At 47.2% G+C, this 10,841-nt stretch overlaps 1 protein-coding gene across 1 annotated transcript; it reads right to left on the bottom strand.

Moving 5' to 3' along the window:
• Positions 1 to 6,274: 6,274 nt before the first annotated feature.
• LOC123413319 lies at positions 6,275 to 7,398 on the bottom strand. The gene has a single exon (XM_045106259.1). It carries the CDS (start codon positions 7,319 to 7,321, stop codon positions 6,278 to 6,280), a length of 1,044 nt encoding a protein of 347 aa, XP_044962194.1. The 5' UTR covers positions 7,322 to 7,398; the 3' UTR covers positions 6,275 to 6,277.
• Between the last annotated feature and the right edge of the window lie 3,443 nt (positions 7,399 to 10,841).

Below are 10,841 nucleotides of genomic sequence, written 5' to 3'. Positions count from 1 at the left end.
ACAAGCGCCTCTTACTCTTGCCTTTAAGGAGAACTCTCCGTGTGTCCTGATCCTTGACAGAGAAGAATTGAGGGTGAAGTTCAAGGTAAGCATGATTATCTTCCATAAGCTGATATGCAGAAAGGAGATTTTTGGATGCACATGGGACATGGAGAATATTATCCAATTTTAGTGAGCCTGGGGGAGTAGTTAAAACCAAATGACCAACATGTGCAATATCCATACCTTGTCCACTTGCAGTGTGAATCTGTTCATTGCCAGTGTAGCGATCACGCACTGCGTGTCTCTCAAGATCACGTGTCAGGTGATCTGTTGCTCCAGTATCAAGATACCAATTGGTATCAATTCCATAGGAGTTTTTAGCGGTGTTGGCAGAGCGATCACCGCCACCGCGACCTCCTTGTTGGCGCTGAGAATTGTTGTTGAAGTTGTTGTTGAAGTTGTGATCGTACCTCTTCTTGCATCGCCAAGCTCCATGACCCTCGAGCTTGCAGAGCTGGCACTTGATCACCTCTCCTCACCTTGGCGAGTGTCAGAGGTGTTGCTGTTGTTGTTGCCGCAACCCCCTCCGGAGTTGTTGTCGCGGCCTCCTCCGGAATTGCTCCCAGAGGGGCGGCTGAACCCGCCACGATTACCTCCCTTGGAGGCCAGGTTGGCGCTAGGGTTGGTGTAGTTGCTCTGGGCTTCGATGCGTGCCTCGGCCGAGAGCAGAAGGGAGTATAGCTCGTTCAAGCCAACTCCTTGATCTACACGCATAGATATGGCCAAGACGAAGGGGTTGTAGTCTGCATCCAGTCCCTCCAGGATGTGCGAGACGATTTCATCCTCGTCAAGCGGCTTACCAGCGGCCGCTAATTCATCAACAATGGTTTTCATCTTGCAAAAGTATGCAGCAGCAGAGAGATCCCCCTTGCGGGTGTGACCAATCTGGGAACGGAGTTGGCTTATCTTGGCTCGAGATTGGGATGAAAAACTCTGCAGAACAGCCGCCCAAACGGCTCCTGCGGTGTCTAGGCTATTCACCTGAAGCAATACCTCTCGAGTCATGGTGGCGAGAAGAAACGTGAGAACCTGTTGGTCCTGGGTCACCCAGATTGCATGCTCTGGGTTGACGACTTCTTCAACCACCTTCTTGCCAGGCACCTCCTTCTCCACCATCAAGATTGGAACGGGTTCCTTGATGGTGCCGTCGAGGAAGCCGGTCAGCCCGGTAGCCCTGACATGCAGCATGACCTGGGTCTTCCACACCAGGAAGTTCTCCCTGGTTAGCTTCTCAGTCATGGTGTGACCTAGCAAGGTGAGGGAAGGGACGACCATGGCAACCGAGGAGGAGGACGAAGACATGTTTAGTAGATGCGATGGGAAGAGAAGGCTTTGTATACCATGTAGAAAATAGAGGCTGGAAGCGTATGCTTTGTGCAGGGATGCGGTACGTGTTATATAGATCAACGAGATACAAAGGTGGTTGGTATTAGGATTGATCTCCAAGAAATATAAACAGCTAAGAGAGATCTAATCCTAAAAACCCAACACATTTACAACACACGCACCTATCCTAACATGTATCGGTTTATACAATACCGATACATACAATGATACAATGTTTAACACTTTAATGGTCACTATTTGACATACTTGGAAGCCCCGAAATGATGCAAGGGATAACAATGAAGATTTGCATCCTCAGAGCATCACCAGCCGCCCCTCCGCCAAGAGTCCCCCAACCCCTTTTTATCCTCGGCGCAAAAAAAAATCGCTCGTTCACGTCCCAAGGAGCCCAAATTTTACCGGTTAGGTCCGAAACTGGCGCTGGTGGACACAAGCCGTACCCGGCGCGGTAAGGCCGCCGGGGGTTAGGAATTCAACACGAAAAAGGACCACGCCAAATTCCTCCCATGTGGACAGATCGAGTCAGCGATTGTGTGTCGTCGAGAGGCTTCATCGTTCTCATCACCTCGGCTCCCATGCCGGTGCGGTGGTTGGGTTTCCAAGGCTTGGCGACACAGTAATGGAGAGTCGCCGCACGTCGCCCTTTCCCGCCACACATACACATCTCTCCCACCCTTCTCCCCGTTATAAAATTCGTGTCTCACCGCTGCTCGCCGCACACTCGCCATCCATCCCCTCCCCATCTCTCTCGCCTCCACCACCAGAAAACTCCCCCCGAGGCCATGGCGGAAAGATTCCCTGACGACGGAGCGACGGCCAACGACTTCGGCCGACGGTTTCTGCACGAGTGGGAGACACGCCTTTTCCAGGAGGAAAAGTACCCAACCCTGCCCGACATGCCCGTGTGGGGTCATGGCCGCTGAGCGCCAACGGCGTCCCCGGGCCCCCGCCGCCCTCCGACGTGGAGCGCGACACCGAGATCATGCAGATCCTGGAGTCCTTTGCCGGAGGGCGCGCGCCAGCAGCCCAGGTACGCCCCCGACATCCATCACCTCTGGACGGCATACTTCCATCACCACCATGCCGAGCCGCTGGCGCCCACCACCGTCGCTCCGACGCTGAGGCGGCGCCACAACTTTGACGCCCGCCGTCAATGGTGGGGCGTCCCCGGGCGCACGCTCCACACCGTCCTCGAGCATCTGGAGGGATGCAACGAGCCATCGATGGATTACCCGACGTCGTTGTTCTCGCGCCGGAGCGACATATCGTCGCTGCCGAGACGCATGGAGGAGTCGTCGTCATCGTCCTTCGGCTCCCGCTCCTTCGGTGCGGCAACACCGCCCGTTGCCGTCAAGCCCGAGCTCCAGGAGTTGCCGCTTCACCGGCACAGCCGCAGCGGCAACCTTCTCATAAACGAGGGCCGCTGCCAACCTTCCCATCCCCACGGCCTCCTTCGCCTGATCAAGCCAAAGAAGGAGCCCACGGCGACCGTCGTGGTGAAGCAGGAGCATGAGGCCATGGCCACCGACCTCAACGCCGATATCAAATGGGCGCGATATGACTACGTGAGGGAGGGGATGGAGCGCCAGTGCCGCGCTCTAGAGAAGATGGCCGAGCAGCGCCGTGGCCGCGACGAGGGTGACATCATCGTTTTCTCCGGCAATGACGAGGAGGCGGCCCTGCCGACTAAGCCCGTCCGTAGTGACGACCCTTGGCACGGTTCAAGCAAGGACGGCGACGACCCACCGAGCAAGGACAATGACGAATACACAACCTTTTATAAGCTCCTCGGCATGAACTAGGCTTGAGGCGGCGTAGTTTTGTTAGGCTTTTATGTATGGTTTTAAATTTGTATAAGTATGAACGAAATCGCCTATATTTCATCCAAAGATGAGTAGCTTTCTTTAAATTTGGGCCGAATTTGTATTTAGAATCGACGGTTGAAGGACGATTTTGGGGTGGCGGCTTGAAACTCAAGCTCCCGAGACTAAAATATCGCCAGTCAGCTCAAGGAGGCGCTATTTCAATCCCTTAAGAGCGTCTCCAATAGATGGTTCAAATGTAAAATAACTAACTTTTGGACCGCCTAGGCAAAAAAACGGTGCTCCAACAGACGGTCCATATGCAAAAAAATTGGACCGCGGCCTCCTCGTGATGTAAAATCCAACACCTCGCGGTGCAAATTTACATCACGAGGTGCATCTGGTCCAAAACCAGCCGCCGCCCGCGAACGCCCAACCGCCACTTCCTTTTCGTTCCCGCCCGCGCCCGTCCGCCTGCCCGAAGACCAGCCGGCCGGAATCCGCCGCCGCGTCCGCCGAAAACCACGCCGTCGGCGCCGCCACCACCCCAAATCCCCACGGCCGCCCTTCACCGCCGTCGCCTCCCTCGCCGGTAGCCAGCTCGCAGCCGCCCGGACGCCGCCGAATCGGGAGGCAGCCGACGCGGGATTCGGCGCCTCCGACGGTCCGGCTGCCGTGGTAGGCCTCCGTCGGGTCTAAGACTGTCGCCGACCTCGTCCCCGTCGGCCGTGAGCCTGTTCACGGCCGTTGCGCCGGCTGCACGACCGCCGCACGAAGCCCTCCGCCCGGTTGCCGAAGTACTGTTCGCCGCCTGCCGAGCTCCTCTTGGCCGGCCTCGAAGCTCTTTTCTTATCACCGCCGTCGTCCGGAGGAGCCGTCCGCAACAGTCAATCCAACCTGCGGCCATCTTATTCCACCGCGCGCACTAGGTGTTCGACGGAATTCCTCAAGGTAAAAAATGATGAAACTTGATAATTTAACTTGGGATTGGATAGTATGTTTGAGGTGGTTGTGTGCAATGTAGATGAGCTCGGTTGACTCCTCTTTCATGGATGATTCATCGTCGGACGAGGAATTTGATTTGCATGAAGAAGAGGAGGTTGCTATGCTAGTGGCCATGCACAAGACGAAGAAACCGAAGCACGGTGGTTTCGTTTATGGTCGTGCGTTCATTCGGAGAGAACGGATTGATGTGCACAAACGGTTGGTGCGCAACTACCATGAATTTGGACCATTCATTGGAGTTGGTCTTTTGGATCATGAAAATTTGGACCGTCTGTTTGGTTGGTCTTTTTTCAAAGCTCCAAAACGCATTTTTTGACGGTTTAAATTTTACATTTTCGGTTTTAGACCGTTAAATTTTAAATCATCTATTGGAGATGCTTTAAGACGGAGAGGAGGGCGAACCGGTGGAGATGCCCTCGGGGTCGCCGAGAAAGCAATGGCTTAATTATGTCAACTTGATTATCCAGAACTCTCAAAGGACCGTGAATGGCCCAACACGTGATACTACCTTTGTGTCTCCGGTTAGATGGGTTCTGCCGCCAACAGATGCAGTGCGAGTTAATGCGAATCATGCGCTAAGGCTTTGAGCCAGGAGGGAGTAGCTAGGGTGGTGATCTCGAACCACAATGGAGACTGCTTGCTGGCTTTCCACGAGCACATTGATGAGGTTACCGTGTCAAACCTAGCAGAAGCACTCAGGGGTGTTTCTTTATAGGGTCTTTTTGTTGTAATGATTAAAAAAAAGTTTTTTAGTCTCATGTAAAAAAACAGAAGAAACTTTTAGGGATTAAAAGGGGGTATTTTAGATTAGAGGAAGAAGTCCCTTTGAGAGAGTCTCTTCGGAACATTTTTGTCACTTTTTCCAACAGTATCCCTACTTTTAGAATGTCATTTAATAACTTGTAGTACTTTACTAAGGGTAACATGGTTTTTTTTATGTCACTAGCAAAAGGCCCGTGCGTTGCAACGGGAGAAAAAATACCACACGCTTTTAATCTTTTTATAATCATTTTGATTTATTAAAATAATGATGGAGCGCGGGTTGGATAATAAAAATTACAAGAGCTTTTTTATAAAAATGCTGCGGTGGGTTTTCCGACGGAAGCAATAACCTCTTTATTATTAGGTATAGAAGCAAAAAGGCCCGTGCGTTGCAACGGGAGAAAAAATACCACACGCTTTTAATCTTTTTATAATCATTTTGATTTATTAAAATAATGATGGAGCGTGGGTTGAATAATAAAGATTACAAGGGCTTTTTTATAAAAATGCCGCGGTGGGTTTTCCGACGGAAGCAATAGCCTCTTTATTATTAGGTATAGATTTAATGACCTCTAGTCCCTGTTTAGTACCTAAAAAAACAGGTAGGGACTAGGAACTTTTTAGTTGGGACTAAAAAAAAAGTAATGCTACACCTACAAAGGCTTACGTAAATATTTTACGTACAAACTGATGTGTAAGATCGTGATTGGTAACTGATGGGTGAGGGGCCCCACCCCCACTGAAAATCAGGGGGAAGAGAAGAGTTAGTTTGGAAGGTTAAGTAAACCTTTGTAAGTTTTTGTATGTCTAGCATTATTGCTAAAAAAACATAGAACTTTTTGAAAAAATAGGGCCTCACGCTACGGTGTGCAGTGGCTCTCACCCGCCAGCAAGGCTTTCAAGAGGTCTATTAAGTGTTTCCCGACAACGTATTAGTATCCCTGCGACAATATCCGACACGATTTACAATGGATCACTTAGGTGGTTATGTAGAACAGGCTGTTGATATATTCGTAAGAAAGAAGAGCCACGTTCCGATCAAATTAAGCATCCCTGTGACCAGTGGCGGACCCAGGAATTGTTGACGCCCCAGGTGAACAACTAATGGCTAAAAACTACCCATAAAAAACTTCAGTTTCAAGACATATAAGAATCAATCTATGTTCCATGATGGGTCAAGTAATAAAGCAAGACAAATCAAAAGACAATATGTGGCATAGATAAATGATACAGAAGATTGATACCAAATCAAATGATTGGTTGATCTGAGCCTCCCATGACTACAACTTCAATAGCAGACATCGCTAAACCTTCAATCATCAAAATTTTGAAATGCGAATCAGTACATAATATAGCAGGCAAAAGTGATTAACAATAGATGCAAAATGTGAATACTTACGTGTTGGACGAGGCAAAACACCTTTACGTGTGCGATAACCTTGAAATCGCTCAATGATCTTGGATTCTTCGATACTAACAAATACATCTCTCTCAATGTAACATACCATTCTATGATTCATCCAATCATCACCCATTTTGTTCCTCAATCCGGTCTTGATAATGCTCATTGCTGAGAATGCCCTTTCCACGGTTGCGGTTGCAACAGGTAAAATCAATGCTAACTCAACCAGACGGTAAACTAAGGGAAAAGTTGTGTGCATATCACTTTTAACCATATTCATGGCAAGATGACCAAGATCATTGCAATTCATCAAATGTGGATCACCTCTTGCTTCCCGAATGAATGAGTCTAGTTGGTTTCTAAGGACAAAAGTAACTTCATATGTAGAGAAGTCAGCAGCATACATATTAGCAAGATCTACTAGCTTGTCTTCATTATAATTGGCAAATGAATTCTTGGGATCAAGACAAGCAATGCATCTCAACAATTGAGTAGACCTTTCAGCAAAGCGGTTGTTCAACTCCACAATAAGTTGATCATGCAACACATTGAATATTTCAATTTTGAAATGATGGTTGTAAGTTACCAATTGCCCACCCCAAGACCTTGAACGGCCATTAGCAGTCCTTGTATCTTCCATATTTGGCACTAGAATGTTATATTTGACACAAAAGTCTGTTACCTCTTTGAAGAGCCCATCCCAACCATTCTGCCTTATCTCTTGAATATCCTCCAATGTGGTTTTAATCAATCCCACAGCACGTACAATATTTTGATTTTTCAATTGCAAGCATTGTGACAGATTGTTAGTCTTGCCCAATAATCTAATCATAAGATGCAATATGAGAACAAATTCAAAAGACTCCATGTGCTTTATCAACCCCGCGGCTGTGGTTCTTTGGGCAACATTATCTGCATCATTGTGTAAATTTTCTAATACCTTTAGAACTGGTTTCCACATCTCAACAAGACGACACAATGTTTTATGATGTGATCCCCACCGTGTATCACCAGGTCTTGCAAGGTTCGTTAATTGGTTTTTCCCTTTTCCCTCAAGAAGTTCCCCGGACTCTATTTGACGTACTATTTCATCATGTTGCTCTTGGGCTAATTGATCATGTCTTTTACAAGAAGCATTAACAATGTTAACAACCATGCTTGTGTACTCAAAAAAATCCCTTACTGATGAACAACACTTGGCAACAGCAACAACCACTAATTGTAACTGATGGGCAAAACAATGTATATAATGAGCATAAGGATTTTCCTCCAAGATCAATCTTTGCAACCCACGAAATTCCCCTCTCATGTTTGAAGCCCCATCATAACCCTGCCCTCTCAAATTAGACATAGATAAGCCAAGATTACCAAACATACCATCCAAGGCTACCTTCAGTGAAGTTGCTTTAGTGTCAGGAACATGCTCAACTGCCATGAATCTCTCAATCACCTCCCCTCGTTTGCCGAGATACCTACATAAGACAAAGGAGCATGATTAATATATAAGAACTTTAAGAAAATACACCTATAAGGCTACAATAACACACACACACACAAGCAAATGTACTGACCTCAAACACATAGCCATTTGCTCCTTCATAGATGCATCTCTGGACTCATCAACAAGTAATGCAAATTTACTATCTCCAATCTCCTCAAGAATGACATTTGTGGTCTCTTTTGCACAAGCTTTGCATAAATCCTTTTGTATCTTATTTGATGTCAGCTTATGGTTCTCTCCCGCATCCCCAAATAATTTTGCCACCTTTGGGTCTTTCTTTATGAACAAGTCCAACAACTCTTTAAAGTTACCCTTATTCATTGAGCTAGAAGACTCATCATGACCACGAAAAGCAAGAGCTTGTAGTATCAAAAATTTGACAATATCCAATATAATCAAGAGACGGGCTTTGTATTCTTCTTCTTGCTTCTGAGAACCCCTATCAAAGACATGTGGCAGATTTTGTCTTTGATTTTTGAAATCCTCATAATGTTGCCTAGATTTATTATGAGCACTATCATGCTTGCCAACATGCTGATTAAAAACTTTAGGTCCATCCTTCCAAGATTTGAATCCATTTCTCGTGAATGCTTCAATACCATAGTTTTCAGCTCTTGGTTGCTTAAACAGAAAACAATAAAAGCAAAAGGCTGATTTTTTTTCAATGCTATATTCCAACCAGCCACGATGATTATTGAACCAATAGTCATGAAAGCTCCTACCGTTTATCTTTTCATATGTATGATCAGTTGGTTGGCAAGGACCCATACTAATGTACTCCCTTCTAGCGAGATCTCTAATGTCTGGATCTAACTCCTCAATTGGTATTCTCTTACCGGGGTCCGATTCAACATCACCGGGCTTGAGCTCAGCTCTAACATTAGGGGTATTATCAGCTGTTTGAGTTGAAGGACCTGTTTCTGAGGTTTCGGTGGTTCGAACTTGAAAAAACGAATTCAATGTCTTGTTTCTTTTATTCATCTTGCGTTTCCTATACAAATGTAGAGAAATCATCAAACAGACAAACAATGGCATCTATCAACTAAAATTCAGCTCTAATGTCTTGTTTCTCTATGTCAAAATTTGTTTCTAACTCTAACAAACAGACAAACAATGGCATCTATCAACTAAAATTTGTTTCTAACTCTAACAAACAGACAAACAAAAACAAAGCATCAAAAATTCAAAATGTACAAAGAAAGGGGAAATTACCCCGGGCTGCTGTCCCGCAACGGCGCAGGCGCGCAGCAAGGGAGGAGGGGCGGGCGCTGAGGCGCGAGGCGGCGAGGCGGCGAGGGCGCGAGGCGGCGAGCGGGCGCTGGAAGGGGGCGAGGCGGCGAGGCGGCGAGGCGCGAGGCGAAGGGGGCGACGGCGCGAGGCGAAGGGGGCGACGGCGCGAGGCGGCGACGGCGCGAGGCGGCCAGGCGGCGACGGCGCGAGGCGCGAGGCGGCGACGGCGCGGGCGTTGGAAGGGGGCGTGGCGTCCGGGCTAGGGTTCGTGACGAGCGGCGCCTGGGCTTGGGGCTGGGCTGCGCCCCAGGCCAGATTTTTTTTTCTTTTTTTTTAGGCCCACGAATTTTGCCACGCCCCAGGCAATGGCCTGGGCTGCCAGGGGCCCAAATCCGCCCATGCCTGTGACCATGTCCGACACGATTTACAACGGATTACGTACGTAGGCCGTTATATAGAACCGGCTGTTGATATATTTGTAAGAAAGAAAAGAAATCTCCACGTTCCGATCAAATTAAGCACATCCACTAACTCGCTTGCATCGAACGATGGATCCGGTGGGGCTGTTCCTGGACGTGTTCTTATGTTTCTTCCTCTTGTGCATTGTTTTGCTGTTGGTATATATGTTCTGCATAGCCTGCTGCGGAGATTCAGACGAAGAAAACAACGTGGTCGCAGGCCAAAGGGCGGCATATGCGTCGGCGACGGTGGAGCGCAGGCGGCCGGCGGCACCGGTCGTGAAGCTGGGCTACTTCCCGTATTCCATGGAGGGCAGGGGGGCGTCGGAGAAGCTGGCGTGCGCGATTTGCTTGGAGGTATTCGCGTACCAAGACATCTGCAGCAAGGTGCCGACCTGCCAGCACGTGTTCCATCGGGACTGCATCGACCCATGGATCAAGTGCAACACTACCTGCCCGCTATGCAGAGTTAAATGTTAGCATCGTGATTTGGATCAACAGTTCAGAACAGATCAGTTGTCAATTGTTTTGTTTTACCTTAGCGGTGACTTGTGTGCATGGAAATTAACCGATGAAAAACTTCCTTTACCTGTGTACGTTGTGTGTATGTTGGATGAACGGCTCAGTTTTAAGCTAAGGGTCCCTCGGTATCATACTCCCTCCGTTCCTAAATATAAGACCCTTTAGAGATTACACTATGGACCATACGGATGTATATAGACATATTTTAAAGTATAGGTTCATTCATTTTGCTCCGTATGTAGTTCATAGTAGAATTTTTAAAAGGTCTTATATTTAGGAACGGAGGGAGTAATATATAATGTTTTAACATTTTATTTGAACTGCTCAAACATGTCATACTGAGGTAGTAGTAAGCTTACACGTGCATTTCAAACATTCTTTTGAAATCAAACCAATATACATATAAATGTTTAAAATATATAAATAAAATGCATAGAAAATGTTCCAAAATATATATTTTAAATGGATACACAGTGTTCTGATGTTACCCAGGTCGTATTTTGAAAAGTGGGAGTATTATGGTCATACAGACAATAATATACATTGTTTCATCCATGGACAACACTATCCGGCAGCGCTGCGGCGGCTAAGCTAATCACCATCTTAATAAGAAAATAGCGTTGCTTTACAAATTATGTTACTTCAAAAAAAGCATTGTGATGCTGCGGTCAAACCCTCTCTCTTCGCATGCATGAAATGATGTCATCAGATTTTTTCAAAATGGTTGGAATTTAAAATATTTTATCTTTGAAATCATTAATTCGACCGAT

Source organism: Hordeum vulgare, chromosome 7H, assembly GCF_904849725.1.
Source record: "Hordeum vulgare subsp. vulgare chromosome 7H, MorexV3_pseudomolecules_assembly, whole genome shotgun sequence".
In the NCBI taxonomy this organism is placed as follows: domain Eukaryota; kingdom Viridiplantae; phylum Streptophyta; class Magnoliopsida; order Poales; family Poaceae; genus Hordeum; species Hordeum vulgare.
This window is presented reverse-complemented; position numbering and strand designations above follow the sequence as displayed.